At 46.1% G+C, this 25,028-nt stretch overlaps 1 protein-coding gene across 2 annotated transcripts in view; it reads left to right on the top strand.

The window, feature by feature from the left end:
• Positions 1-25,028, top strand: part of LOC115088840 (cysteine-rich venom protein triflin-like) — a 140,369-nt gene extending 115,341 nt beyond the window's left edge. For both annotated transcript variants that reach the window (XM_029597027.1, XM_029597026.1), the window contains 3 exons: positions 11,138-11,232; positions 22,800-22,888; positions 24,560-25,028. In XM_029597027.1, coding sequence (XP_029452887.1) covers positions 11,138-11,232; positions 22,800-22,888; positions 24,560-24,609 — 234 coding nt within the window. In that variant the 3' untranslated portion in view covers positions 24,610-25,028. The remainder of the gene's footprint in view (positions 1-11,137; positions 11,233-22,799; positions 22,889-24,559) is intronic.

The raw sequence follows: 25,028 nt of genomic DNA on the forward strand, positions 1-25,028 counted from the left end.
TATTGCGATCCCCCATGAATACAAACATATCATTAGTTTCATTCTTTTGGCTCCTTAGCAGTGATTTCTTAGCGGCCGTTTGAAATCGGAGAATGCCATGTGGGTGTATCCATAGCAAAAAACCAGCCCTTTCCTGTGAGTCATAAGTGACCTCACAGCCCTGTCATAGAGTGGGTCAGCCAGGTTGGCAAGGAGACCACAATGCAACGTATCAGAACTAAGCATTTTTCTAATGCAGTGAATCGCCGCTCTCATTCAGTGCTCTGTGATGATGTTCCTGTCGACCCATCACTATATATACGGTAATCACATGGCGTGCCACGCACTTTCTTTGCAGGGGTGGTCTGGGGAGGTGGTCCGTGCAAGGTGGCTTCACTCAGAACTAGTCTGAGTGTCTCAAATCTGTATTCAATTGCTAGCTACTTTGATAGAAAAAGATATTTGTTCGATTTGGCTGCAGTGTCAGCTAGCCCTGTTTTTTTTGACCGTACACTTTTAAATTGATCTGAGACGGTCTCTCTGTCTGTGCCACTGAGAGAAGTTGCTAGGAGGACTAGTAGTGGCATTTTTCTGCATATTTTACCCCCTGGGGTAGGTTTCAAACAGCATTTGGGTGTTGTGGGTGGGAGATATATTCAATTTCTAGCTAGTTTGACAGAATTGCCATTGGAAAAGATATTTCATCGATTTTGTTGCTGTGCCAAGCCAGGCTTTTTTGTTAACTGCAGGGTTTTTTTTTATTGAACATACTGTCTCTCTGAGCTCTTTTAATCCAGGAAGACAGTGCACTGGGCATCAGTGACAGTGGGCACTGGGCACTGGTCGTTCAGCGGGGGTTCCGGACCGCCGCTGAACGACCTCCTGCACTCGATCTCTTGCCGGCGCCATTTTCCGTACGAAAACGATTTGCGGCAAGAAATCGCTCCCGGAACCCCGCTGGACTCCCAGGAAACTTTTGGCCAGCTTGGGGGGGCCTCCTGACCCCCACAAGACTTGCCAAAAGTCCAGCGGGGGTCCTGAACGACCTCCTCCGTCGAATCGTTTTTGTCTATGGCCGCCGCCATTTTGCGGCGGCCATTTTGAAAAATGGCGCCGGCTGAAGACAACACGATTCTATTGAGGGGGCCGTTCCGGACCGCCGCCGTTCTGGACCACTGCCGGATCCCCAGGTAATTTAAAGCATTGGGGGGGGGGGGGTTCGGGGGGGGGGGGGATTTAATTTAAAGGGTCGGGGTGGGTTTTAGGGGGGTTTAGTGTGCCGGCTCACGATTTTAACGATTTTCACGATAGTTTACACACCCAAACGGCAACAATACGATTCCCTCCCCCTCCCAGCCGAAATCGATCGTTAAGACGATCGAGGACACGATTCACATCTCTAGTGCCTGCCTATTTGCCAGGCCTTATGTCCCTACAAGGGTTTGATCTCTGATGCTGTGCCTGTCTGTCTATGCCTTATGTCATGAGAGGTCTAGAACGGGTAGATGTGAATCGGTTATTTACTCTTTCGGATAGTAGAAAGACTAGGGGGCACTCCATGAAGTTAGCATGGGGCACATTTAAAACTAATCGGAGAAAGTTCTTTTTTACTCAACACACAATTAAACTCTGGAGTTTGTTGCCAGAGGATATGGTTAGTATGCCTGTGTTTAAAAAAGGACTGGATAAGTTCTTGGAGGAAAAGTCCATTACCTGCTATTAAGTTCACTTAGCCACTGCCATTAGCAATGGTTACATGGAATAGACTTAGTTTTTGGGTACTTGCCAGGTTCTTATGGCCTGGATTGGCCACTGTTGGAAACAGGATGCTGGGCTTGATGGACCCTTGGTCTGACCCAGTATGGCATTTTCTTATGTTCTTATGTCCCTATGAGGTCTTGACCTCTATCCCCGAATGCTGTCCCTGTCCATCCAGGCTTTATGTCCCTACAAGGGATTGACCTCTTATGCTGTGCCTGTCCATCCAGGCCTGATGTCCCTATGAGGGCTTGAATTCTATCCTCGAAGGCTGTGCCTATCTCTCCAGGCTTTATGTTCCTACAAGGGCTTGACCTCTGATGCTGTGCTTGTCCGTCCAGGCCTTATGACCCTACAAGAGTTTGACCTATGATGCTGTGCCTGTCCCTCCAGGCCTTATGTCCCTACCAGGGCTTGAACTGTATCCTCGAATGCTGTGCCTGTGCCTGTCCTTCCAGGCCCTATGTCCCTATAAGGGCTTGACCTCTATCCTCGAATGCTGTGCCTATCCATCCAGGATTTATGTCCCTGCAAGGGCTTGACCTCTGATGCTGTGCCTGTCTGTCCCGGCCTTATGTCCCTACGAGGGCTTGAACTCTATCCTCGAATGCTGTGCCTGTCCATCCAGGGTTTATGTCCCCACAAGGGCTTGACCTCTGATGCTGTACCTGTCCGACCAAGCCTTCTGTCCCTACAAGGAACATATGCCTCTATATCGCTCCATGGTGAGACCACACCTTGAATACTGTGTACACTTCTGGTCACCGCATCTCAAAAAAGATATAGTTGCGATGGAGAAGGTACAAAGAAGGGCAACCAAAATGATAAAGGGGATGGAACAGCTTCCCTATGAGGAAAGGCTGAAGAGGTTAGGGCTGTTCAGCTTGGAGAAGAGACGGCTGAGGGGGGATATGGAAGAGGTCTTTAAGATCATGAGAGGTCTTGAACCAATAGATGTGACTCGGTTATTTTCTCTTTCGAATAATAGAAGGATTAGGGGGCATTCCATGAAGTTAGCAAGTAGCACATTTAAGAATAATCGGAGAAAATTCTTTTTCACTCAACTCACAATAAAGCTCTGGAATTTGTTGCCAGAGGATGTGATTAGTGCAGTTAGTGTAGCTGGGTTTAAAAAAGGTTTGGATAAGTTCTTGGAGGAGAAGTCCATTAATGGCTATTAATCAATTTTACTTAGGGAATAGCCACTGCTATTGATTGCATCAGTAGCATGGGATCTTCTTAGTGTTTGGGTAATTGCCAGGTTCTTGTGGCCTGGCTTTGGCCTCTGTTGGAAACAGGATGCTGGGTTTGATGGACCCTTGGTCTGACCCAGCATGGCAATTTCTTATGTTCTTATGTTCTTAAGGGCTTGACCTCTGATGCTGTACCTGTCCACCCAAGCCTTATGTCCCTACAAGGGCTTGACCTCTATCCTCGAATGCAGTGCCTGCCTGTTTGTCATCCTTATGTCCCTACAAGTGTTTGACCTCTGTTGCTGTGCCTGTCTGTCCAGGATGTATGTCCCTACAAGGGCTTGACCTTTATCCTCGAATGCTGTGCCTGCCTGTTTGTCCAGGCCTGATGTCCCTAAAAGGGTTTGACCTCTGATGCTGGGCCTCTCCATCCAGGCTTTATTTCCCTACAAGGGCTTCACCTCTGATGCTGTGCCTATCCATCCACGCTTTATGTCCCTATAAGGGCATGACCACTGTCCTCTAATGCTGTCCCTGTCCGTCCAGGCTTTAATCCTTGCGTGGGCTTTCAATTTCATTTTATTTTTATTTTTATTTTAAGAGGTGGTGAGTGTGTTTGTGTGATTTATTCTATGCCTTCTCTATACGCTTGTTGGAATAGCCATGTTTTGAGGAGTTTTCTAAAAAGCTTTACATTGCTTTGCAGCCTTAGATTTTCTGGTAATGTATTCAACAGGCTCGGTCTTGCTAGTGAAATTGCTCTCTCCCATACTGTAGTGAGTTTGGCTGATGTGACTGAAGGGATTGCTAACAAGGCCTTGTTTGCTGATCTCATGTTGCGCTGTGGATTATGTATTCGTATTATAGCATTTAGCCATTCAACTTCATTACCATATATCGTTTTGTGAAGGATGGATAGTACTTTGAACTCTATCCGTGTTACGTTCGTGGACCCTTGGGCAGGTTGGGACAGTGGATGGTATGCTATGGAAGGCCACAGCAAGCGTCCCAGCTGGGAGGCAGCTCGGAAGAGACTCAGAGGAGGCTTCACCACTGGAAGTCCGAGATCCCCCCAGGAAGAGCCCGTAGGAACCCAGACCTCTTGGACATGTGGAGTCCTATGCGACCAAGGACCCAGGCAGTGATTGAAGAGATGTATGAGGACTGGACCCAGGTAGATGAAGAGTCTTCACTCTCGGAAGCCCGCGGCTCCCCCAGGAAGAGCCCGTGAGAGCCCAAGCCGCTGGGACTTAGGAGAATCCTCTGGGCCAGCAAGTACTGGATACGAGAGGTGAGGAATAAGCCGAAGTTGGAGTCCAGGAGCTAGCCGTGTCGAGAGCCAGGAGTCAGAGATCAACACCAAAGCCAGGGACGAAGCAGAGGACGGAGTCATGGATGGAGCCGGGTCGGAAGCCAGAAGGTCAGAAGTCAATACCAAGCCAGGAACAGAAGCCGAAGACGAAGTCGTGGAATGGAGCCAGGTCAGAAGCCAGGAGTCAGACTTCGATACAAAAACCAAGGGGCGGAAGCAAGAGACAAGTTCAGGAAGCAAGCCGGGTTGAAGACAGAAGTAATCCAAGAGTCGCAGCAACTAGCAGTCAGGAAAACCTGAGGAACCTCGTTGCAAGGCAAAGGGCTGATGGAGCTGCAGGGTTTAAATACCCTGCAGCGTGTGACGTCACCCGGAGGCCCTCCTACGATTTTCCCGCGCTGGCCCATCTAAGGGTCGAGCCCCCGCGTGCGCGCACGCCTAGGGGGTGGGGCCCAGCGTGTCGGGTCTGTGGCATTCTCCCTGTTTGAGGGAGAGCCGCGGCAGGTGGAGGATGAGGCCCACAAGGCCTAGGAGCGCTCCGAATGGGCTGGGCCGGGCCAGAGGTAGGAGGAGGGACCAGAGCATGGCCCGGTCCCGTAACAATCCGTTTGTCAATGGGTAACCAGTGAAGTGATTTTAGGATGGGGAGATGTGATCCCTTTTATTATGACCGGTTAGAATTCTAGCTGCCACCTTCTGTAATATTTGGAGCGGTCGTGTCGTTGATTTGGGTAGGCCTAATAGCAGTGAATTGCAGTAATTAAAGCTTGTAAAGATCAGGGATTGAAGTACAGTTCTAAAGTCGGGTGGGTTTAGGAGAGGTTTTAAGTGTTTGAGTATTAATAGTTTGTTGAAACCTTCATAGATTTTCATGGATATGTGTTTTTTGAAGTTTAATTCTGGATCAATCCATATCCCGAGATCTTTCACTTTATCACCCAGTTTAATAATAGTGTTGTCAATTTGCATGGTGTTATTGGGATTGTCTATAGAGATTTTTCTTTCCAGCAGTATGCACTCGGTCTTATCCATGTTAAGGCAGAGTCTCATTTGAGTCTTCAGCATGGAGACGAAAAGAAAGTTAAAAATTTAATAGCAACACTAGTATCATACACTACTAACATTGCTGTTTAAGCAATGAAGGATTTCACCAGAAGCATGGTGTAGACCAGGGGTGGGCAATTCCTGTCCTCGAGGGCTGCAAACCGGTTGGGTTTTCAGGTTATCCCTAATGAATATGCATGAAAAAGATTTACATATGACTAAGGCAGAGTGCATGCAAATCTCTCTCGTGCATATTCATTAGGGATATCCTGAAAACCCGACCGGTTTGCAGCCCTCGAGGACTGGAATTGCCCATCCCTGGTGTAGACACTACTGGCTCCTGGCACAGCCTCATAGATTTGAGGGATTTCTGGGATGGATAGTAGGTGGGGGTAGGGGTGACAGAGTTGCAGGAAGGCGGAATGGAATAAGTGTAGAAGGGAATCTGGCGCCATTATTTATATTTTTGGTTGCTTGTGGGGAAAATAGGGGAAATTGGGCGATATAGCCCACGGTGCTATATTCTCAGGGATGGAGAGGATCAATTCTTTTGACAGGGTGGAGGAATAGTGTCAGTAAAGTGGTTTTGTGAGTTTGTGTTTAAACCAGCTATACAATTATTGGGGAAATCCCGGAAGATATGCGTGTGACTGGGCCGCATGCGCGCTGAGCGCATTTTCAAAACAGCCCGGCCACGTGCATATCTGCCGGTATGCACAGAAGTGCTGGGCATTTAAAAAAGGGCAGGCTGGGGAGGGCTGGGGGTGAGGTCTGGGCAAGGCAGGGGCCAGCCAGGACAACCCTATTTTGCACTGTCCCGGTGAAGCGCGCGTTGGCAGCCATCTTACACTCACAACTTACTTCTGCTAGGAGGAGCAGGTAAGTTTTAAAACAAACAAAAGGGTAGGTAGGGAGGGTTTAGAGGTCAAGGTGGAGAGATAAAAAGGGAGGAAGGTTAGCTAGGGGGATAGGGATGTTCCCTCCCAGCCAGCTCCTTTATTGGAGTGGACAGGGAGGGAACTGGGAAAAGGCCTGATCGCATCGCAACACATTTTTTACAAAATAACTCCCCCTTGCTCACGCAAGTCAAACCCACAAGCACTTGATGAGCCGTATTTTCAATCAATTATCCCATGTAGTTAGGCTCACCATTGTCTAGTTATAAAGTATACATATTCAATACTGCTATAAGTGTGACACATTGGGGCGGATTTTAAAACCCCTGCGCGCGTAAATCCAGCAGGATTTACGCGTGCAGGGCCCTCGCGCGCCGGCGTGCCTATTTTGCATAGGCCGCCAACGCGCATAAGTCCTGGGGCTTTCGAAACGGGGAGGGAGGGGGCGTGTCCGGGGGCGTTCCCGAAACGACGTGGCGTTTCGGGGGTGGGCCCGGGGGTGTGGTGCCAGCCCGGGGGCGTGGTCTAGGCCTCCTGACCATGCCCCCGGGACCGGAGGACGGAGCGGGGCTGCCGGCGACGCGAGCAAAGTTACGCCTGCTTTCAGCAGGCGTAACTTTGTCGACAAAGGTAAGGAGGGGGTTTTAGATAGGGCCGGGGGGGGGGGTTAGGTAGGGGAAGGGAGGGGAAGGTGGGGGGAGGGTGAAGAAAAGTTCCCTCCGAGGCTGCTCTGAAATCGGAGCGGCCTCGGAGGGAACAGGCAGGCCACGCTGGGCTCGGCGCGCGCAGGTTGCACAAATGTGCACCCCCTTGCGCGCGCCGACCCCGGATTTTATAATATACGCGTGGCTACGCGTGTATCTTATAAAATCTGGTGTACTTTTTTTCGCGCCAGTGGTGCAAACAAAAGTACCGGCGCGTGTATTGTTTTAAAATCCGCCCCATTGTTTGGAATACTTTTGAAGGAAAGGTTAGAATAATTTTCTGTTAGATCTAAGTGGTTTGTTTTCGTTTGTATTTGTGATTATATTTTAATAAAGAACTATAAATTTAAACCACATCGTACTTTGTTTAAGTGCTTTTGCCCAACTCCTTTTAGAGTTTCTATCATCCGTTAGATTAAAAACAAGACACATATACATGTAAATTAATGTGGACACATGTATTAAATGGAGAAAATATAAAATCACTCATCAAATAGTCTTTATACCGAAATTGTCTGTTACCGTAACCCTAATGGCAACTTTTGTAATGTTTGTTATAAAGATACTACTCCCTATCACTACTGTAACAGTAGTATTTGTGCCTTATTGTAAACCGTTGTGATGATATATAACTTAACGACGGTATAGAAAATATGTTAAATAAATAAATACATAAATAATAACCGATTCACATCTACTCATTCAAGACCTCTCATGATCTTAAAGACCTCTATCATATCCCCCCTCAGCCGTCTCTTCTCCAAGCTGAACAGCCCTAACCTCTTCAACCTTTCCTCATAGGGAGCTGTTTCATCCCCTTTATCATTTTGATTGCCCTTCCCTGTACCTTCTCCATTGCACTTATATATTTTTTGGGATGCGGCGATCAGAACTGTACACAGTATTCAAGGTGCGGTCACACCATGGCGCGAAGCAGAGGCATTATGACATTTTCCATTTTATTACCCATCCCCTTCCTAATAATTCCTAACATTCTGTTTGCTTTTTTGACTGCTGCAGCACACTGAGCCAACAATTTTAAAGTATTATCCACTATGATGCCTAGATCTTTTTCCTGGGTGGTAGTTCCTAATATGGAATCTAACATCGTGTAACTACAGCAAGGGTTATTTTTCCCTATATGCAATACTTTGCACTTGTCCACATTAAATTTTAAATATTGGGGTTACATTGGCCACCCTCCAGGCTTCAGGTACAATGGATGATTTTAATGACAGGTTACAAATTTTAACAAATAGATCAGAAATTTCATTTTTGAGTTCCTTCAGTACCCTAGGATGCATACCAAAGTGAAGAAGATGCTCCAGCTCTGGGTTATAGAGGAATCTCACAGTGATTTATCCTCAAAACTAGATGGGAGCATAAGGTAGCGCATTAACTTAAAAAGTCAAGGTCTCAGAATTCAATGGATACCTGATGACATGAGTAGATGAACTGATTGAGCATCTGGGATCAGCTCAGTTCATCTCTACCCTGGACCTTACAAAAGGCTATTGGCAGGTACTTCTCAAGCCAGTGGTGAAGGAGAAGACTGCGTTCTTGATGCCAGGGGGACTTTTGCAGTTTATCATGCTCCTGTTTGGAATCCATGGCACCCCTGCAATGTTTCAACACTTGTTTCACTGCCTGCTTTGCCCACCTCAAGGGTACAAAGCCACTTACTTGGTGTACAGCTGAGATTGGAAGACATATCTAAGCTAACTCCAGGATATTTTAATCAGTTTGAGGAAAGGAAGACTGACATCCAACCCTAAGGAGTACCTGTTAGAAGAGCAAGAAGCCCAATATCTCATCTATACCCTGGGAAAGGGCAAGGTCCATCTACACACCCTGAGACTGAGGTGATCACCAGGGTGCCAGTTCCACAAATAAAAGCAAAAGTGAGAGCATTCCTAGACCTTATGGCATAATTGGAGAAGGAGGAGCCTCTCACAAGACTGTTGTTAAAGAAAGACCCAGAGAAGGTCTAGTCATCAGCTGAAGCAGAGAAGGCCTTCTGGACTCTGAAAGAGGCGTTATGATTTGAACTGGTTCCGATATGTCTGGACTTCAATGAACCATTCACAGTGCAGACTGAGGCCTCAGAAGTAGGCTTGGGAGCAGTCTTAGTCCAAGAGAAAGATAGTCAAGAACACCCTGTGGCTTACATTTGCTGGAAGCTGATGCCTCGGGAGAGACATTACTTAACAGTCGAGAAGGAGGTATTGGCAGTCAAGTGGACCTTAATGGCCTTGAGTTACTACCTGCTGGGAAGGCAGTTCATGCTCATAACAGACTACCAACTGCTCCTTTGTATAAATAGAAATAAGGAGTCCAAAGCGAGGGTAATGAGATGATTCCTGGCCCTACAGCCCTTCAACTATAAGATTCAACATAGGTCAAAAAGGGAGAATGCCAATGCAGATTTCCTCTCCAGAGACACTCACCCTGACAAGGCTGAGCTGAAGAGGAGGGTAATTGAAGGAGTCTACAGGAAACTCCCTCAGACCACCTTAAGGGACAGGCTACAGCTATCTGTCCCAGTCTTTCATAAGTCCCAACCCAGCAAGGGATTCAGGGCCTAGGGAGGATCCCATAAGCCTAGCATAAGAAGACAGAGCTCAGAAGGGTTAGAGAGGCCCCAGGGAACAGGCAGGAAGCCAGCCTTGTTAAACTGCTATGTGTGATATCTGTAAGTTACCTGAACTTTTAAAATGAGCTGCATAATTTGTTTGAATTGCTTTACACTTTGTTTTTCTTCTATAAATAGATTGCCAAAAAACCAAAGAAATGGCAGAGTCTGCTTCCTTATTCCTTCTGGCTACATCCAAGCTACTATGACCCAAGTTATCACAATGCTATTTTCAACGTGACCTACATTCATAAAACCATGTTTTATGCACATAAGTAGTTTTTGCAAATCAGTTGGGGGTTGTATGTGTAAAAGTAGTGCAAATGTTCCTTTCATGCTTACTTTTGCCTACACTAGCAAGAGTCATTCCTTGGGGCAGAGTCAGAATGGAGAAAGCATTTATACTAGGGATGTGAATCATTTTTTGACGATTTAAAATATCGTCCGATATATTTTAAATCGTCAAAAATCGTTAGGGCCACGATACAATACCAATTCCCCCGATTTATCGTCAAAAAATCGTAAATCGGGGGTTCCGGACCCCCGCTGAACGACCTCCTGCAGTTGATCTCCTGCCGGCGCCATTTTCCATACGGAAAACGATTCGCAGCAGGAGATCGTTTTCCGGACCCCCGCTGGACCCCCAGGGACTTTTGGCCAGCTTGGGGGGGCCTCCTGACCCCCACAAGACTTGCCAAAAGTCCAGCGGGGGTCCGGAACGACCTCCTGCAGTCGAATCGTGTTGGTCTATGGCCGCCGCCATTTTGCACCGCCATTTTGAAAAATGGCGCCGGCTGAAGACAACACGATTCAATTGCAGGAGGCCGTTCCGGACCGCTGCCGTTCCGGACCGCCGCTGGACCCCCAGGTAATTTAAGGCATTGGGGGGGGGGGGTTCGGGAGGGTGGGGGATTTAATTTAAAGGGTCGGGGGTGGGGTTTTAGGGGGTTTTAGTGTGCGGGCTCACGATTTTCACGTTTTTCACGATACTTTAAACACCCAAACGGCAACAATACGATTTCCTCCCCCTCCCAGCCGAAATCGATCGTTAAGACTATCGAGGACACGATTCACATCTCTAATTTATACGCATTCTTTTTATTTTCAAAAATATATGTGCAAATATACATGCAGAAAGCTAGGTCTCCTCAGGAGAAAGTTTAACTTCTGCACATATGTGAATGTATGTACAGATACACCCCACAAATTTACAATGCAGACTTATGTGCATAATACCACTTTGAATTTGTGGCAAAAGGCAATGGGTGCAAAGTTCCCACAGACTTTAGCCATACATAAGCTGTTATAAAATTATCCATTCTATCATGGAGATGTTTTACCATGTACAAGCTAAAGTTTATTGCATCACATATTAAGCGGAATTTTAGTATGCATCCACATTTTTACCAGCTTGCATATTAAAAGTTTATTTGTGTAAGTTTTATTGCATAGGACTGGAAGTTTAGCAAACTATCCCATTCAAGCACAGTATCAGTTAGCAAATTGCAAAGAATATGATACAACAAAATTCTAGACATTCTAATATACAATAGCTAGATAGTTTCTGATTATGTATCTTCTGAACCTGTTTTATAGATAATATTCTTTTGTCTGTTTAGGTGGTATGGTACAAGTCTTCTGAGATTGGATGCGCTTATGCCTACTGTCCCACAGTGAAATATCCGCACTATTTTGTTTGCCAATATTTCCCAGCGTACGTACACATTTGTCAAATTGGTATTGTATTTTCTAACTGTAGCAAATTTCCAAGTTATGTTTTGATATGCATTTTCATGGTATAGTATTGAACACATTTTAAGTATACATTTTAAGTTTTAATTTTAATTTCAAGTATACCTCCAAATTCCAGTAACCCTCATTCAATTTAACTTTCCACTTCCATTAACTCTATCAGTAGCTCTCTAGCTATGATTATTAGGGATGTGAATCGTTTTTCAACGATTAAAATTATCGTCAGTTAACTTTAATATCGTCTTAAATCATTAAAGACCTCGATACAATAGGAATTTTAACGATTTTTCGTTAAAAAATCGTAAATCGGGTTAGTGCGCACTGGTATCAGGGTTAGGGCACTGCGTGCAGGAAGATCACAACACCCCTGGTATCAGGGATAGGGCACTGCATGCAGGAAGATCACAACACTCCCAGTATCAGGGATAGGGCACTGCGTGCAGGAAGATCACAACACTCCCAGTATCAGGGATAGGGCACTGCGTGTAGGAAGATCACAACACCCCTGGTATCAGGGATAGGGCACTGCGTGCAGGAAGATCACAACACTCCCAGTATCAGGGATAGGGCACAAGTTCTAGTCACATTGACTGATCACATTACTTTTTTTGTCAAGCTACCAACTGTTTCCATTTCCCATCCCCCATATATTGTCAGTGGGAACTAGGGATGTGCAGAGCAAAATTTTATGTTCATATTTTTTATGTCCGAAAGGGGGTCCCACTTGCGGCCAATATGGACATAAAAAAAATCCAATGAGTTGGGTATATGTACATATGTGCAAAAAAAAAATTTAAACCCCCTCACCCTCCTTAATCCCCCCCCAGACTTACCACAACTCCCTGGTGATCGAGCGAGGAGTGAGGACGTCATTTCTGCAATCCTTGGCGAGAAGCATGTGACGTCGGTGGCACGTCGAGTGACGCGGCGTCACGTGATTCCCGGCTCGTTCGCGCCGGACGGCTCGTTCTGCCCAAAAAGAACTTTTGGCCAGCTTGGGGGGGTCAGGAGGCCCCCCCAAGCTGGCCAAAAGTTCTTTTTGGGCCGAACGAGCCGTCCGGCGCGAACTTGCCGGGAATCACGTGACTTCGGCGTCACGTGATTCCCGGCTCGTTCGCGCCGGACGGCTCGTTCGGCCCAAAAAGAACTTTTGGCCAGCTTGGGGGGGCCTCCTGACCCCCCCAAGCTGGCCAAAAGTTCTTTTTGGGCCGAACGAGCCGTCCGGCGCGAACGAGCCGGGAATCACGTGACGCCGGCGTCACTCGACGTGCCGCCGACGTCACATGCTTCTCGCCAAGGATTGCAGAAATGGCGTCCTCACTCCTCGCTCCATCACCAGGGAGTTGTGGTAAGTCGGGGGGGGGGGGATTAAGGAGGGTGAGGGGGTTTATATTTTTATTTTGGCTCAACAATCGCGATTTCCAACATATCGAACATATCTATGTTCGATATGTTGGGCAGCCAATAGGAATATGTAGGGCAGCCAATAGGAATACATATTCATTCCTAAACTGACCTTAACTGACCTGAAAAGTGTCAAATTGTATCATTTTCTGTCAGTGCGCACTAATCGGAAAAAAACGATTTTTTAACTAAAAAATCGTGCCAAACACAATTTTCTTCTCCTGCCAGACGATTTCAATCGTTAAGACGATCGGGCACAAGATTCACACCTCTATTGTCTTCTGTCCGTCAACCAGTTTGCAATCCAGGCCACCACCTCGGCACTCACTCCTAAGCTTCTTGTTTTATTCTCCAGTCTCCTGTGCAGAACCATATCAAAAGCTTTGATGAAATCCAAGTAGATGACATCAAGCGCTCTTCCTTGATCCAATTCCTTGGTTACCCAGTCAAAAAAGTCAATCAGATTTGTCTGAAAGGATCTTCCCCTGGTGAATCCATGCTGCCTCTGGTCCAGCAATTCTCCAGACTGTAGATAGTTCACAATTCTCTCTTTCAACAGTAACGCCATTACTTTTCCCACCACCGAAGTGAGGCTAACCAGTCTGTAGTTACCAGCCTCCTCTCTGTTCCCACTCTTGTGAAGCGGGAGCACCACCACTCTTCTCCAATCTCTCGGCACCACTCCCGTTTCTAGGGATCTATTGAACATGAACAGGTCACACAGCGGACCCGCCAGCACATCTCTGAGCTCCCTCAGTATCCTTGGATGAATCCCATCAGGCCCCATGGCTTTGTCCACTTTCAGATTCTTTAGCTCTTCCCATACATTTTCTACTGTAAAAGGATTTTCATCTACTCCACTCCCCTCTAGTTTCTGGTTCTGTAGAGATGGTCTTTCTCCAGGGTCTTCTTTAGTGAACACAGAACTGAAGTATTTGTTTAATATTTCTGCCATTTCTTCGTCTCTCTCCACACATTGATCATTTCCACCTTTCAATTTCACTATACCACTTTGAACTTTTCTCTTTTCGCTGATGTATCTGAAAAATGTTTTGTCAGCATTCTTTATCTCCTTGGCAATCCTCTCTTCGCTTGACTTTTTGCAGACTTGATTAATTTCTTCATCTCCCTCAGTTGAATCAAATATTCTTCTTTGTGCTCCTCCCTTTGGGATATTTTATATTTCTTGAATGCTGCTCTTTTAGCCTTAATTTTGTCAGCCACCTCCTTTGAGAACCAGATAGGTTTCATTTTTCTTTTGCTTTTCTTTACATTTCTAACATATAGAGTAGTTGCCTTGGTAATTGCTCCTTTTAGATTGGTCCACTGCTGGTCAACATCTCTCTTGTTCTCCCAGCCTTTTAGTTCTTCTTCTAGGTACTTCCCCATTTCCTCAAAGTCCGTGTTTTTGCACTGTAAAACTCGGGTCTGTGCTTCTTTTCCATATTCTTTTAGTGATATTAAACCATACCATTTGATGATCACTGGTGCTGAGGTGGGCTCCCACCTGGACATCAGAAACATTATCTCCATTAGTGAGCACTAAGTCGAGTATAGTCCCTTCTCTTGCTTGCCTGGGAGGGTTGAGGATCCTAGGATAATTCTTGGAAAACTGCCCGTAACATTCTCGATAAAGACTTATTGCATCAGTTCCATATGGACCACCCAAGTAAACCCAGACCGACTAAGAGGGGGCGTAAGTGGGGAGGTGCTGTTGCAGTTCTGGCCACGAGCACCGAGGCCAGGCCCTACCTTCGGGCTCCCGGCCCTGCTCCCGCTTCCAGAGTTCTGGTTTGCGGACTGGTTGGTGGCGTCCCCACTGGGGCTGCGCCACTGCAAGCTCTCCCATGGATGCCCTGCTCCTAGGTGCGCGCACGCACCACTTGGGCGCTTTTCTAGGCCGTTTCCCGCCAGAGCTGACTCCGCCAAAATCCTGATGTCAGATGCTGTGGCCTTGATAAGCCGGCCGCAGTCTAAATTCTATTACCAAGCGAGACTGCTACCCGCTCCTGTTAATCCCGGAGCTCCTTGATCAGCTTCAACCGGGTGGTTGGCTCCTTCCAACCACTGTCTCCATTCTTCCAGGGCAAGTTTCATGGCTAGCAAATCTTTGTCACCAACACAGTAGTTGCTTTCTGCCAGGGAGAATTTCATTGAGAAATATGAACAAGGCAACAGCTGTCCGGAATCAGAGTACTGACTCAGTACGGCCCCCACGGCCACCTTGGAGGCATCAACTTCCACCACAAAGGGCCGGCTGGGATCCGAATGATGAAGGCAGGTGTCTAACAAGAAGGCTTCTTTAAGAATCTCAAAAGCTTGACAGGCAGTAGCAGGCCAATCCACCGCGTTAGCCCCCTTTTGGGTGAGGGTTGTTAGCGGGGCCACAATACGAGAGTAGTTGGGAATAAAGTGACGGTAGAAATTGGAAAAGCCGAGGAAGCGTTGAAACGCTTTAAGACCCCCTCGGCCGGGGCCAATTCTTAATAGCCGCCACTTTCTCAGGATCCATTTGAAATCCATCTGCAGAGACTATGTAGCCTAAGAACAGCAGGGAGGTCTTTTCAAAGCTACATTTTTCCAGCTTCACGTACAGAACATGCTCCCTAAGTATCTGGAGCACTTGACGGACGTGCTGACGGTGTGATGACAGGTCCTGGGAGTAGACTAGCACATCGTCAAGGTAAAGAATTACGCAGATGTTCAGAAGATCCCGCAAGACCTCATTCATCAGGTGCTGGAACACCGCTGGGGGATTACATAAGCCGAAAGGCATCACGAGATACTCGTAATGCCTGTCTCGGGTATTAAACGCGGTTTTCCACTCATCTCCGGGACAGATTCTGACTAGATTGTACACTCCTCGTAGGTCCAACTTTGTGAAAATCTTCGCTCCTTGAAGCCAATCAAGGAGCTCCGGGATTAACAGGAGCGGGTAGCGGTCTCGCTTGGTAATAGACCTCGATAGTCTATACACGGACTCAGTGAGCCGTCTTTCTTGCTGACAAAAAAGAAGACTGCCCATGCAGGCGACTTGGATGGGCGGATAAACCCCTTGGCCAGGTTCTCTGCAATGTATTCGGACATGGCCCGGGTCTCAGGTATGGATAAGGGATAAACCCTTCCTTGGGGAGGCATAGTACCAGGTAGCAAGTCTATAGCAAAGTCATATGGACGATGCTGCGGAAGGATCTCCACCATGTACTTGGAGAATACATCTGTGAAGTCTTCATAAGGTGCAGGAGGACCCATGGCAGAGTGCATCAAGGGAAGTGCAGGACTCTTAGGCACTTTCATACAGTTAGTTGGGCAAAAAGGACTCCATTTGACAATCTGTAGTGTATCCCACCGAATCGTGGGCGAGTGTTTCTGTAACCATGGCAACTCTAGCACCACAGGGTGGACAGCCTTCTCCAACAGTAGGAAGGCTATATCCTCCGAATTGATCGCACTGTTGCAGACCGTAACGGGTGCAATGGACATCTGCACAGGTCCGGGAAGGAGCGTCCCCTGGATAGAGCTAATTCGTAATGGGACCTCCCATCTATGCGTAGGGATTCGCAACTGGGAGACTAGGTCTTGCAGGATGAAATTACCTTCGGCTCCAGAATCCAGGAACGCCATTGTCTCAAAGGAGCCTCCAGGATATTCCAAGGTAACTGGGACAGTAAATTGAGGAGCGGTAGCACAGTATAAGAGGAGCTCCCGACCTCCTAGGCTTTTGGCGTTTTCCGCACGCTCCTGGCAGCGTGCCAAGAAGTGGCCCTTCTGGCCACAATATAAACACAACTTCAACGAACGGCGACGTTGCCTTTCTTCAGCAGAAAGTGGGGCCCGTCCCAGCTACATGGGTTCACAGGTGGAAGCATCTGGACGAGAAATCTTGGGAGTGGGCACAGGTCTCGGCCCAGGAGCTGGACTATAGCAAGAGGAACGCTGCTCCTTGGCCCATTGTTGTAGGCGGTGGTCAATGCGGGTAGCCATCTCAATTAGGGCGTTGAGGTCCTCCGGCAGGTCTCGAGCTGCCATTTCATCCTTTATTCGTCCGGAGAGGCCTTCCAGGAAGATGGCCTTAAGACTACCATCTTGCCAACCTACTTCCTGGGCTAAAGTCCGAAAGTCCATTGCATAGTCTGCCAAGGAGCGAGCCCCCTGACGAAGTTGCAGCAGGTCAGACGTAGCTGTGGCTACTCGGGCGGGCTCATCAAAGGCCTGGCGAAAGTTTGTAATGAACTTTTGTAAATCTTTTAGCGAAGAATCATTGTTTTCCCAAAAGGGGAGAAGCCCATATTAAGGCTTTCCCATCAAGCAGGGACAGGATATATGCCATGTTCACTGCATCCGAGGGAAACTGCTGAGGCAACAAGGAGAACCGCACAAAACATAGGTTCAGGAAGCCGCGGCAGGTCCTTAAATCACCAGCATAGCGGGAGGGTGCTGGTAGCTGAGTCACAAAGGAACTGTGACCCTCGGGGACCCTGCCAGCAGAAGGCAGGGACTCCAGGCACGAGGATAACCGTTACACCGTGGCTGCCAAAGTATCTATGCAGCTCTGGTGCTGTAGCATCTGCCGGGCCATCCCGGGCAGGTCCGGGGGAGTGAGTGCATCCGCCGAGTCCATGGCCTTGCAATGTGTTATGGAAGTCCCTTTTAGTGGACCCTTGGGTCGACCTGCTGGAGACAGGGAAGGATGGTCAATATCTCTAATGAATAGCAGGCCGGGAGGCAGATGTTCAGACAGGACGTAGATGCTCTTCACCATGGAAGCTGGTACTCCCCCGGGAGGAGCCCGTATGAGCCCAATCGCTGGGACTTAGGTGGCTTCACCCTTGGAAGCTGAAGCCCTCCCGGGAGGAGCCCGTAGGGGCCTGGCCGCTAGGACTTAGGCGAGTAGTGGGTCAGGACAGGTAACTGGAACCAGACTAGGACAGTAGCAATACTGTAACTGGGTACGGGTTCTGGAACCAGGCAGGAACTGTTGCAAGACTTGGGTACTGGAACCAGGCAGGAACTGTAGTAAGACTCGGATACTGGAATTAGGCAGGAACTGTAGCAGGCAAGCAGGAACCAAGCAGGTACTGTAGCAGGAATGGAGCGATAAAACGAGATGAGTCGCTCTGGGGCACTACGCAACAGGGAACCAGGAAGCTAATCCGTTGCAAGGCAAAGAGTGGAAGACCATTGCCGGCTTATCAAGGCCGCGGCGTCTGACATCAGGATTTGGGCGGAGTCAGCTCTGGCGGGAAACGGCCTAGAAAAGTGCCCAAGTGGTGCGCGTGCGCGCCTAGGAGCAGGGCGTCCATGAGAGAGCTTGCAGTGAAGCAGCCCCAGTGGGGATGCCGCCAACCAGGCTGCAAGCCAGCCCTCTGGAAGCGGGAGTAGGGCCGGGAGCCCGAACATAAGGGCCTGGCCGCAGTGCTCGCGGCCAGAACCGCAAACTATCTTCCCTAAAACCTCAGTCATCTAATGGTCCAACCGACTTTCTGAGGCTTCCTGCTTTGGATATATCTGGAAAAAAAATGTTTGTAAGTTTTTTGACTTTATGACCAAATTCTATCTTAGCCCAACTTATCAATGCTTTACATTTAACTTGCCCATCCTTACACTTTTTCCTATTTTATTCAAATGGATCCTTCTTCTAATTTTTTAAGAAATACCTTTTGGCTAAAAAAGCCTTTTTTATCTCACCTTTAAACCAAACCAGCAATTGTTTAGCCTTCCTTCCACCTTTCTTAATGTGTGGAATACATATGGACTGAACTTCTAAGATAGTATTTTTTAACAATATCCATGCCTGTTGAATCCTCTTAACCTCTGCAGCTGCCTGGTGCTACCCTGGTTAAGGTGGAGCCTGTCCTTTCAGAAAAGACTCCATGTTCCCTAAAAGGTTCCCCAATTCCTTAAAAAACTGAATCCTTCTTTCTTACACTATCATCTCATCATGAATTGAGACTCTGGATCACTGCCTGTCTCTGGGGACCTGAGCTTGAAACAGGGAGCATTTCAGAGAATGCTACCCTGGAGGTTCTATATTTCAGTTTTTTATCTAAAAGCCTAAATTTGTTTTATAGAACTTCCATCCCACATTTTCCTATTTCATTGGTGCCCACATGTACCACAACAGTTGGCTCCTCCTCTATCTGGGTGATGCATGAGCTCTGCCACATTCGTACCAGGTACCCAAGTTACCAGGTGATCCTCACATCTGCCAACCACCTAGCTCTCTACATTCCTAATAATCAATAGGGATGTGAATCGTTTTTTGACGATTTAAAATATCATCCGATATATTTTAAATCGTCAAAAATCGTTAGGGCCACGATACAATACCAATTCCCCCAATTTATCGTTAAAAAATCGTAAATCGGGGGAAGGGGGAGGGCAGGAAAACCGGCACACTAAAACCCCCTAAAACCCACCCCGACCCTTTAAATTAAATCCCCCACCCTCCCGAACCCCCCCCCCCCCAAATGCTTTAAATTACCTGGGGATCCAGCGGTGGTCCAGAACGGCGGCGGTCCGGAACGGCCCCCTCAATTGAATCCTGTTGTCTTCAGCCGGTGCCATTTTGCAAAATGGCCGCCGCAAAATGGCGGCGGCCATAGACCAAAAACGATTCGCCGCAGGAGGTCGTTCCGGACCCCCGCTGGACTTTTGGCAAGTCTTGTGGGGGTCAGGAGGCCCCCCCAAGCTGGCCAAAAGTTCCTGGGAGTCCAGCGGGGTTCCGGGAGCGATTTCTTGCCGCGAATCGTTTTCCATACGGAAAATGGCGCCGGCAGGAGATCGACTGCAGGAGGTCGACCTCCTGCAGTCGATCTCCTGCCGGCGCCATTTTCCGTACGGAAAACGATTTGCGGCAAGAAATCGCTCCAGGAACCCCGCTGGACTCCCAGGAACTTTTGGCCAGCTTGGGGGGGCCTCCTGACCCCCACAAGACTTGCCAAAAGTCCAGCGGGGGTCCGGAACGACCTCCTGCGACGAATCGTTTTTGGTCTATGGCCGCCGCCATTTTGCGGTGGCCATTTTGCAAAATGGCGCCGGCTGAAGACAACAGGATTCAATTGAGGGGGCCGTTCCGGACCGCCGCCGTTCTGGACCACCGCTGGATCCCCAGGTAATTTAAAGCATTTGGGGGGGGGGTTCGGGAGGGTGGGGGATTTAATTTAAAGGGTCGGGGTGGGTTTTAGGGGGTCGGCTCACGATTTTAACGATTTTCACGATAGTTTACACACCCAAACGGCAACAATACGATTCCCTCCCCCTCCCAGCCGAAATCGATCATTAAGACGATCGAGGACACGATTCACATCTCTAATAATCAAATCATTAATTATGACAGCTGACCTAACCCTTCCCTCCTGGGCAGTAGCCCTGAGAGACACATTCTCAGTGTGTGAAGACAATACATCACCTGAATAGCTTCTTGCTACAGGATCACTATATTTACCATTTATCACTTACCATTGTAGTCACTAAACTGTGGCAAGTTTAGTCCTACAGTTTCATGAATACCCAAGCGGTGGCTCCTAAGTAAAGCGGCAGCTTGAGTAAAACGGAGCGGCGGCTCCTAAATAGAGCGGTAGCTCTGACTATTTCCAGTCTGTCACTACAGCGGTGTTTTCTGAGTAAAAGAGTGTTTGCTCTCTGATTTAAAATTACTCTGGGGAAAGAGAATCCCTATTTAAGAAAAAATTTACAAAAATTTTTTTAATGCATTTGTTTTGGTATTATAAAAGCATAAAATAAGTTTAAACAGTATGCCAATGTGTCCTACAACTCAATCAATGAACGGGAATCAATGATTAAAAAACTTTACCGTTACAGTCTCAAAGTGGTAGACTGCCTAAAGCTTTGAATAAGCTATAGTTGCTATACTCAGCATTTTATGAGATTCCCGCTCATTTCATAAAATATATATATACATATTGAAAAAAATTAAAATATTTAAGTTCCCATATATATGATGTTATTTTGTTGAATTATAATCTTACTACATCATATTTAACAGTTTATATAGCAGTAATAGAAAGATAACAGTCTAAACTAACATCAAGCACTTTAATAACTTTCACCAATGGAAAACTGATTCATCTCTTTACAGGAGATAGTTTAGCCCCAGATTTACATCTACCAAACAAAATTGCCTTGGATTTGGCAAGGTTAACCTTAAATCTGTGATCCTCCAACCAGTCCATCATTTTAGACAAATAAAAATTAAATCTTGTCATATCAGATGTTGAATCAGAACTGAAAGTTGCTATCCCCTGTATATCAGTGGTGTAAAATCCAATTCTTGTACTGAACTTGGGAAGGGTGCTAAAAACATGTTGAACAACAGATAGGAAAGAAATATACCCTGCGGGTTCTCCATAAGACGATGTTCTAGAAGAAGAACTAATAGTGTTCTACTTCACATGATAAGAGTGGTTTGTAATAAAAGACTTAAATTATTTTAACACCCTGTCAGAAATTCCCAAATCTTTCAGCTGTACTAAAAGTAAATCAAGATCCCTAATATCATATGCAGAACTCATGTCAATAGATTCAAGATTAACAGTTATCCTTATCAACATTAAGCCTTACTTCATTAGTTAACACTAACAAGGCAAAATGGACAAATAGCTCAACTAATGCCATTTTGAATTATGTCTCTGTTGGGATGGGAGTGACTGGGGATTGTTCCTTCCCCTTTATGGATCCAGAACTTCCATGGGGTAAGGAAGGGAGCCCAGGATAATGGAAGAACGACAGAAGGAGTTATAAGGGGATGGGTTAGGAAGGGACTAAAGGGGCTTTGATGTGCATAAGGATAAACATCTCTTCTGTGGGAGCTAGGGGTGTGCATTCATTTTGAACGCATATGTAAAACGCAACTTTTTTTTTTTTAACTTAAAAAAGTGATGAGGCGCAACGATCGCGATTTCCAACTTATTCAATGTTGAATAAGTTGAAATCGCGATCGTTGATCCTAAATAAACACTTAAACCCCCCACCCTCCTGACCCCCCCAAGACTTACCAAAACTCCCTGGTGGTCCAGCGGGGGGTCCGGGAGCGGAGGCGCGGTGGACCACGTGACGTCCGCGTCACTCCGACGTGATGCCGACGTCACGTGGTCCACCGCGCCTCCGCTCCCGGACCCCCCGTTGGACTAACCGGAACTTTTGGCCAGCTTGGGGGGGTCAGAGGCCCCCCCAAGCTGGCCAATAGTTCCGGTTGGGTGCAACGGGGGTCCCGGAGCGGAGGCGCGGTGAATCACGTGACGTCCGCGTCACTCCGACGTGACACCGATGTCACGTGCACCTCGCAAATGAATACAGGAATGGCTTCCTGACTCCCCGCTGGACCACCAGGGAGTTTTGGTAAGTCTTGGGGGGGGGGATTAAGGAGGGTGAGGGGTTTACATTTTTATTTAGGGAACCGGTGAACATATGGACATAGCCTCAACTTATGGAATTCTCCATATGTCCATATTGACCGAAATTGACCCTCACCTTCAACTTATGGACTTATCAACATAAACTTTTTGTCTGCACATCCCTAGTGGGAGCTGTATTGTGAGGGTTTCCTTAACTGTGCCAGAAGATGGATGCTGTGATATGAAGTATGGGGAGGCAGATGATTTTACTCAGCCTGAGGTCAGGGCAAACTCTGCACCTGGTGCTTTTTTACAATTTGTGGCCCAGGGGAGCTCAAGTCAGGCATGGGCAAATGAGTTAGCATGTTGATGCTTGACCATAGAAAGTTAATTACTGCTATAGAAATTACTAGTAAGAATAATTTGAAATAATAGAATGTGCACATTCCAGCTTGGTCAGGAATCAAAGAACATTATAATTAAAGTGAAATGTAACACAAGGGAATGAGTAGCACAACAACCTGGCAGAAAAATATCAAAAATATAAATGCAATAGACAATTAATTTATGCCTTTCATTTGAGTGATATAGAAAAGGGTATTAATGTAAGTTATAAAATTGTATCTATCAAGAATACTTGGAGAAAGGCATTTAGCACATTATTGAAAATATCATTCTAATTATGACTTTAGATTGCATGAATTAAATTTTTTGTTACATGAAGGATAATTTAGATTTTAAATATTGTATCTGTCTTTCATCATTTTAGCGGAAACATTCAATCACAGATTAACAAACCTTACAAGGAAGGAACACCATGTGGTGATTGTCCTAATGATTGTGACAATGGACTATGCAGTAAGTTTCCAATTGAGCAATCTTAAATTAGTTGCCTGACAACCTGAATTTGTATGGATGGCTATATGTGATCTGGCTAGTCCATTTTACCTACTGAGTCCTGAAGTAGAAGCATAAAAGGATTAATTTCTCTTATATGCACTTAGTTATATTTATTTGAAGTTTTCACATTCACCAAACAGTTGGTTATTCTGCATTTCTGCTGTTTGGAACCAAACAGGACATAGCCAAGTAAATTGGGGTTGATTTTAAAACAAGCATGGATGTCCATGTGCATGCGGTGCCCAGCGCGCACACATGGACGCAGCTATTTTATAACATGTGCATGTCGGCGCACACATGTTATAAAATACGATTCCTGAGGGCACATGTGTGCTGTATTTTAATATCCAAGCACGTATGTGAGGTCGGGTGGGATCTTCAGTATGCAGGGGGGGAATTTTGTAACATACATGTGGCGATGTGATTGGGCCTTTGCCCATTTCTCTCCCAGTCTGCTCCCAAACTGGAAGAGAACTCCCCTACCCCTCCTACCTAACCTTCCTCCCTTTTATCCCTCTCTTCCCCAACCCTTAAACTAACCCTAATTACCCTTTTTATTTTTTCATACTGACTGCTCCTTTGAAGCAGAAGTAAATTTGGTGTGCTGGCCAGCTGTCAGCACTCACTTACACCAGACAGGGCCTAACCCAGTCACAGCCATGGGTTAGGAAAATGGATGCTTGTAATTAATTTATGCCTCTGTTATCGTAACTCTCGCACAGCCACTTCTCCTGCACACCCGATACCGAGGAGGCACTAGGGATGCACAATTTCACCTAGCACCTCCTTTTGAATGCTGTGGCTCATTAACCTACTGCATTGCACGCCCGGGAGAGGTGGAAGGGCGCGCATTAGGAAAACAGTTAGTCAATCATTAGTGCTGGTATTTCCCACGCAGATATTGCATCAGCCTGAAACTGAGTTAAGCACATACTTTTTCAGGCACAGGCCCCTGATTCATTTTCAAAAGCAGATTTATACAAAAATTTGTTTGAAAATTAACCCCTTAGAAAATTGAACTCCCTATATACAGATAAACTTAATATGAGGTATTCATAAAGACATAGATGTACAGAAATATGATGGCAGAAAAAGAAAATATGGCCATCTAGTCTGGCCATCCGTTCAATTAATTTAGCTTTATAAATCCCATCACTTCCTTGGAAATTCCCTATATCTATTCCATACTCTCTTGAATTCAGATATTGTTTTTGTCTCTACCACCCCTTTTTCCTGTTGACAATGTAGGTATATTTTCCAGGAAATGGGGAAGGACAATTTTTTAAATGCCCTTCTTTATGGTTAAACCTATTTTTACCTGTAGGGAATCCCTTTGATAATTACCTCCATTGAGTAAGGAGTGACTAGAGAAAGAGTACATGTCCACCCGATTTTATAAGCCATCCCCATGAATACACAAGTCCCAACACCTTCAGTTAGTCCAGGTAAATTAAAGCACATACAGGATATATGCACTTAAGTTTACCTGCATATTGTGTAGGCAATTGTATAGCAAGCCATTTCTGTAGTTAAAGCATCATTTTACCAGCGGCAATGCCTTTGAAAATTACCCTTCCTCTGATCTATGCACATTTTTTGCATTTTAACAAGTATTCTTTTTTATTTCAGCCAATCCGTGTCCACATAAAAATAAATTCAGCAATTGTGATGATTTATAAGCAAAGACGGGCCAGTGCAGCATGTTTATAGAAAACAATTGCCCTGCTACTTGCAAGTGTGATACAGAAATAAAATAATGCCATCTTATATCCATTTCCATTCCAGCTGACAGCTGGCATATTTAAGAAGATGGAATCTAAGAAATTAATTGATATGCTTCATATACTATTATTCTCTATCCATGCAAATGTAAGAATTCTTTTCCTGCATTAGTTGAAACAGTACATAATGCAACTGTTAACCATGAATGAAACAGTACTTCTATAATCAATTAAAATGTTTATCATATCTTTCCCCATATATAACAAACTTAATTTTTTAAAATTCTTAAAAAATCATTTTGGTATTATAGAATGCAAAATTTTTTAAATTTGTAATCATGTAATCAAATAAATGAATGTTGAAGCCTTAGTTTTTA

The sequence above is a fragment of the Rhinatrema bivittatum genome, chromosome 3 (genome assembly GCF_901001135.1).
Source record: "Rhinatrema bivittatum chromosome 3, aRhiBiv1.1, whole genome shotgun sequence".
Taxonomy (NCBI): Eukaryota; Metazoa; Chordata; class Amphibia; order Gymnophiona; family Rhinatrematidae; genus Rhinatrema; species Rhinatrema bivittatum.